Below are 6,652 nucleotides of genomic sequence, written 5' to 3' on the forward strand. Positions count from 1 at the left end.
TTTGCAGCTTCTGTTATATCGGGCTCATCATCGTCTTTGATTTCTTCCTTCCTTAGCATCACATCCATGTGACAGAATAGGTTGAACTCCGGGCCGTTGAGCGCCTCCCCTGCTGATTGGCCGAGTTTGGTTGCGCAGCACATGGTTAGTGCTAGGAGAAGATAGAGCAATTTGAACATAGACCTTTAGAGCTAAAACGAATTATTACAAATACGCTAAGCAGTGGATTTGTAAATGTTTTAAGCTGTTTCCCTGCCGTTGTGCGCTGCTATGGCGGCGCTCGGGAGCAATCATACAGCACAAGTGAAATGATGTTGTCAAAAAACAAGGGATTTTCGTTGTATAAAAAGAAAAAATATTTTATTAAAGTCTAAACTGCTGCAGGAAGGTAGCTTAATTTTTATTTTTTATTAGCTTAAAACAATCCATTCGTTAAAAAGCTACACCACAAACATTCACATATTTATAATCAACCTCATGTCTGCTTACCGCAAAATTTTGAAATTTCTACAAATCTTGCTCAACATATATTTTTACTTCCATATCTTTATACAAAGTAAGATATTTTACAATAAATTTTGCTTTTTAATCCCATACAATAGTGTGTCCAAGATAATAAATAAGTAGAACTACTCTAATCCAACCACCAAATGAAATCGAAAAAAAACTCTTCATAATCCAATGCAATCATGCCTCTCCTCAAAACAAACCTTTCACCAATAGCTTCTACCTGAATTGCACTCCATATTAGCAACGGTTTGTGAATACTCTGCTCTGACCACCAATCCTCACTTCCCTTTAGTAACTCTCCAAAAGCATATTCAAATTTTTTAAATGCACAAAATCTGATTATTGTACCTACGCCGTTTGAGTAAGGCTTACCATTTGCCGGTGGATTTAGTAAGTGAGGTAACTTCTTAGCCTCCTTTTTTCTGTAACCTATATTAAAAAACCAATGGCATCTCTTCATATGCTCTTTGACAATATCCTTCTCACTAAATTTTTCTTCATTTTCTGCAGTATTTTGTATAAAATATTCCAGAGCATTTTTATACTTCTGTCCGTCAGTAACAATAACATCAGATCCATCCAAATGAATTAAAACATCCTCACCACTTGCATTATGTCTTTCTGAAAATTTCATAACCCATCTAGGTCTATTAACATGGCTATACAAACCTGGCATTGCAGTTGTGATAATTTCAACATGGCTTAGTTTGGCACTCAATATTGGCCTACACCATCATTGAGTTGCATGAGTTTGAGCTACAACAACAAAGACTCTGTATTTTTTGACTCCTTCTGCGTTATGTTTGCCGTTTTGTTCTCTTAAATTTGATATTGAGCCTATACACACTGGGTGTAATAACAATGGTAATTGTATAGTTGTCAAGATTCCAAATTTCATTTCCTTATACACCTTTAAAATTTAAGAGGGTTGTAAAACATTTTAAACTTATTTAGTTGCATCAACAATTTGCTTAGTTGGTGAAAACTTTTTTGCATATATAAGTAATGCGTTGATATTTTTAGTATGTAGTTTTTAAAGGATGAATGGTCAATGTGCATCTACAGATCTTGTTTTAGAAGATATCTTTATCCATAGCTGTGATATTACGCTACACGTGTTCCACTAGTTACTGCATTCACATTTTCTTTTTATGCATTGTTATAGGAATAGCAGTAGTTAGTTACACTGATCAATTACTATGTGCACACAATTTCACATAATTTCTTGTACTATTCAACGCGGTTATTCGTCTTAATCATGGCAAACCCATTACTCTTGCATTACAAAATACTCCTACTTCTGTGGATAGGATCATCTACACTGCTTCATCCTTTCATTTTTCTGTAAATACGGTGCATCATCGTCTCCAGACATTTAATTTTTTATGTGCTATGTTGTCGTTTCATTTCGTATTTTACCCTTTTCCTTTGTCATTCACTGCCTTATCACTGAAGATGACGTGACGAATCCATTTATCCTCTACACTAAATTCTGTCTTTCACTCATATCCCACTCTATCATTTTCTTGTTTATGATTATGCCTAGTCTCATTTTTGTAGGTAAAACCGCTCATTTTTCATTTCCATGTCTCGTTATATTCCTGCACTTTCTTTATTAACGTCCAATTTCTGCACCCTCTCTTTTACTCATTTTCCTACTCACTCATTTACACCAATTACCTCTTTGACATTGTGTTAAGTGATTTTATTCGCCTACACATTAGGCTATCAGCACTTCTGTTATTATAATATTCGTATATATACACTCTCACAACATCCTCTTATTATTAATGTTATTACCATACCGACCATAAATTAAACCAATTTACAATATAAACAAAATAAACAAAATAAGAATGTGACTAATTTTTTACTCTCTATCATCTCACTGCTTTACATCTACATGCAACTTTTCTACTAAATTTTTAAAATTTCTAATTCTTAAATTTCATTTTATTTCTTTTTTCCAAACAGTGTTAAAATATATCAAATCTTTGCGAATTTATTAATTATAGTTAATCCTCTCTAAAGAGTAATATTTCATAAATTTCATAAATTTGAGCAAATTTCCATAAAGTTCTTACATTACTACCGAACTTAAAAAACAAGCCATGAGATAAAATTTCTTGTTGACTAGAAAACTACCATTTCGGCACATTTCTTTATCTTGATCAGGTTTATTATCTTTTCCCTTTCTCCATCCACAAACGGGGGTTGTTTTTCCCTTGTTTTCTTCCTCACATTTAATTTTTTTATTATGGCCAGCACAGTTTACAGTTGTGCTTCCCGCTGCTGGTGTTGCTGCTGTGTTTTCTGTTCCAGGTTTAGGTTTGCATTTTATTCCATCTTTGGCTTTGGCATCATAGTCGCATTCAGTTTCTGGGCATTCGCTGGCCGTGTTGTTCTGAGGAATGCATGTATTTGTTTTGCTTGGCTTGTGGGCCGATGTTGCAGGGCTTGCTCCGCTGGTGCTCGCTGCTGTCGCCAGCTCTGCGAGAAGAAGCGTGGTTTCCATCTGGCGCTGTAGTGTTTTAAGCCTCTGGTAGTCCGTTGTTGTCTCCGCAAATAGTTTGTCTATGTTATCCAGTTTTGCTGCCATGGAAGCCGCCGCTGCTTGCCACGGTATTTGGGCGGCCTGCTGTAGGCGCTTGGTGTAGTCGATACACACTCCCTTTGCGTCCGTCGTTGCTGGCGTCTCGTGGTTTGCGTCGCACGTTGGTGCACCGGTGTTCCCGATTACGTGTACACCTAAGAAATTGTGGCTGTCGCGGGTGAAGCCGGTTGTTGTTGGTGCTGTGCCTGTTAGCATGAAATTTGCTCCGAGGTGAGATAGTACAGCTGTCGCTGCTGCTAGCAGATTGGCTCCGCTTGGTTGTATAGGTGGGTTGAGCTGCATCTTTTCGCATTCGGCTGTTAAAAGCTTATAGTTCCGTAGTGCGTCCGATGTAGCTGTCGCCGTTGTGATCTTGGCTAGTGTGTTTACCCCCGTTGCTGTGCAGTAGTCGTTGCCACCGCCGCTGTCTGAGTTGCCTCCTGAACAGAGACACACTATGTCCCCTGCGAGCGCGTCGCCTGCCGTTAGGTCGTTTGCGTTGCCGGGCTTGCAGTAGGTTTCCCTACCGGCTGACGTAAATGGAAAGTGCTGGGCGTCCGTCGGCTGTGTGATCTCTGTGTCCGGGTCTGCGTCGGCGGCTGTTGCCGCATTGGCTTTTTTGCTGCCGTACAGCGCTTTTAGCGCGTCCTGTCTGGCTTGCTGTCGCAGTGTTGTGATAGCTGTCAGTTTGGACTGTATCGCATTCGCTACGCCTTCGGCCTGCAGCGCCAGCCTGCTGAGAGGTTTTGCCAGCTTGTCTTTTGCCGCGGGGCTGAGAGGGACGTTGTACTTTTTTTTGAAGCCGTCAGCGTCGGGTCCCTTTTGTAGCGCTCTGTACTCCGTTAAAATCAGCTCTAAAACGTCGTCCGTTGCGCCGCCGAAAAATGCTTTTCCGGGGTCTTCCTTCCGCAAATCAGCGCCAGCTGCCTGTGCTTTGAGTTGGCCAAGAAAAGCTTCGATCTTTGTCGGCAGAGTCGTTATGTTGAGCGCCGTTATTAGTTTCATTGTCGCCTTTTTTTCTTCTTGCATCGGCTGGGTCGTCTTACCGTCGGCGCCTGTTAGATGGGGTTCGGGTATCTTCTGTTTTAGGAGGTTATAAAAGTTGCACATGTCCCTGAATTCCTTGACATTTTCGCCAGCTGCATTTGTTTTTGAAGCGGCGTTGATACCTAAAATTAAGACCACAACTGCGCTTGTGGCTGCCATTAGCTTGCTGTTTCTGGCCTAGTCTGATTAGATTTGGTAGCCAGGTCTGATTTCTGAGCGACAAGGTATGAAAACTTGTAAAAAAAATTCAACTTAATTTTGCCGTTAGCTAACCTGTTGTAGCCCCTCTTTTGTCCGTCGTTTGATTTACTGCCCGGACTAGTTTCGTGCCTCACAAAGGATAAGCCAGTGACGGCCTTGCGACTGCGCCGGCGATTGGTGCCCTCAGTGTCGCCGTTAGTTTGTTTCGTCAGCAACATATGTCGTAATGTGCTGTGTTGGCTAGTATTACTACTTTTATTATAATATTTGTATATACACACACTCACAGTTCTCTCCAATAAATATAATAATTATTATTTTACTTACCCTTCTCCTATTGTTATCATTATTATTATTATTATTATCATTATTATTACTGCTCTCATTATAATATTCGTATATCACACACTCACAATTCTCTCCAATAAATATAATAATTATTATTTTACTTACCTGTTTCCCTACTACTATCTTTATTATAACCATAACAAATAGCTTTGAAAGAACAAAAATTAAAGAATAAATAAAACAAGAATAGTAATCGTTTTTTTATACTATAACATCCTTTACCACTTTTTATCCGTAGGTAAAAGCTATTTACATTTTACTGAAATTTAAATGATTCGCTCATTTCCAAAAAAATGTTAAAACTGTATAAATTGAAGTAAAGTTTAGAAAATAATCTTAAAATGATATATTCATAAATTTCAGTAAATAGAGCAAAGATATTTTAAATTTATTTATTATAGAACCAAAAATGCAAGAAAAATAGGAGCCTTGTTAATGACAAATGAATTGCTTCCTGTAGTGTTTGTGCTTGTTGTTTTTCCATTTTCCCTATCTTTCTTTTCTGTCTTTTCTGTCTTTTCTTCAGGTTTTGGAAAGCATTTTGGTGTCTTGGTTTCATCGAATTCACAACCCGTCTCCCCTGTGCAGTCTTTTCTGATGCTATTTTTGCCACAATTATCTTTGTTTTTGTTGTTTGAGCTTTCTTCGCTTTCCTTGCATCTTTTTCCTGGAGATACTGTTTGCAAGAACTTGCTGTTTCTCAGTTCGGCATAGTGCGCTAAAAGGCCGTAGATGTCTCCAACGTTGGTTATACTTTCTATCGTTGTGTCGTCTTCTGCTGCTGTGGTAGGGTTTATCACTTTATCATCTTTGGCTTTCTCCCAAGCTTGCCATGCCTTTGCACCGTCGTCACCAAACCATGTCGTTTTTAGGGTTTCTGTTTGGCCGTCGAAGTCTTTTGGCTTTTTACTTTCTCTTGCCGATAAAATTTTCTTTAACGCTTCCATTGCGGCATTGGAAGTGGCTAGCCTTTTTATTGTGGCCTCGTCAATTTTTGTTGCCGTTGCGATCCGGAGATTTATTGCTGTTTGGGCGGCTGTATGAACCCGCTGAAAGAAAGTGGTATCTGTGCTGTGTTCTCCTTGTTTTATGTTGGTTAAGCTGTCTCCTATGGGGTTTGTTGCTGTTGTCGCTTTGATCAAGCCGAAAGCTAGTTGGGCTCGCGCGTTGCCGCCAATTAAAATGCCGGGGTTTGCCGTTACGCCTGTCTTCGTTTCGAAAAATCCACACTGGCTGGCTGTTCCTCTGCCTGCTGTTGTTGTTGCTCCTGTTATCTTGGGGAAGCCGTTGGCATTTACTATGGTTGAGTCTATTATGCCGTTTCCTTCGTGTTGTACAATGCCAGGCGCCTGGCATTGCGTTGCAGCTACTTGAGCTTTTCCGTCGCCGGTTCCGGCTTTGTCTCCGAGACAGTAGTTGGTGGTCCCTGCTGCATGGTATAGCGTATCGACCGCTGCTGTAATCGCCCCAGAAAGCTCGCTGGTGTAGGCTGTTGCGTCTAGAGCTGCTTTGAGATTTTGTTTTGTGTAACTGCTCGCCGCTTGCTTCTCCACTGCTGCTGCCGCGGAAACGGCTCTCAGTGTTGTCGCCTCTTTTGTCAGCGGTTGCTTTTCGCTGTACAGTGTTATCTTGGCTATTAGTAAATCCAGCGTGTCGGATGCAATCATGTGAGACGTTAGCTTCGTATTAACTGCTTCGGCGGTTTTGCGCAGCTCGCGAACTAGCTGGCATGGCGGTATCCAGACGGTTCCTTTTAGTGCGTAGTTCGCTCTCTGCGAAAGTTTAGCCGTTGCACATATCTGAGCTAGGAGCAGCAAGTATAATAGCATCCCCCTTTTTTGGCGCTAATGTCGGGCGGTTAAATCGTGCGGTTTGTTGTTTCCTAGTGCACTATTTCTTTTAATAACGTGATTGAATGGTTATCAGCTGCTATAAATAAATTCAGTGACAGGT

General features: G+C 40.5%; 2 protein-coding genes and 1 pseudogene across 3 annotated transcripts; all 3 read right to left on the bottom strand.

The window, feature by feature from the left end:
• Positions 1-798: 798 nt before the first annotated feature.
• TEOVI_000050900:pseudogene lies at positions 799-1,285 on the bottom strand (annotated as a pseudogene). The gene is given in 2 exon segments: positions 799-822; positions 824-1,285. Coding segments are annotated over 2 exon segments (486 nt in total).
• A 1,305-nt stretch (positions 1,286-2,590) lies between these two features.
• On the bottom strand, positions 2,591-4,309 carry TEOVI_000051000 (Trypanosomal VSG domain/Trypanosome variant surface glycoprotein C-terminal domain containing protein, putative; the record flags this gene model as incomplete). The annotated part of the gene is made up of 1 exon (XM_067223568.1): positions 2,591-4,309. The coding sequence occupies one exon, from the start codon at positions 4,307-4,309 to the stop codon at positions 2,591-2,593; it is 1,719 nt and encodes a 572-aa protein (XP_067079669.1).
• Positions 4,310-5,094: 785 nt separating this feature from the next.
• Positions 5,095-6,528, bottom strand: TEOVI_000051100 (Trypanosome variant surface glycoprotein (A-type), putative; the record flags this gene model as incomplete). Its single annotated transcript, XM_067223569.1, has 1 exon — positions 5,095-6,528. The coding sequence occupies one exon, from the start codon at positions 6,526-6,528 to the stop codon at positions 5,095-5,097; it is 1,434 nt and encodes a 477-aa protein (XP_067079670.1).
• Between the last annotated feature and the right edge of the window lie 124 nt (positions 6,529-6,652).

The sequence above is a fragment of the Trypanosoma equiperdum genome (assembly GCF_001457755.1).
Source record: "Trypanosoma equiperdum strain OVI genome assembly, contig: ctg_189, whole genome shotgun sequence".
In the NCBI taxonomy this organism is placed as follows: Eukaryota; Euglenozoa; class Kinetoplastea; order Trypanosomatida; family Trypanosomatidae; genus Trypanosoma; species Trypanosoma equiperdum.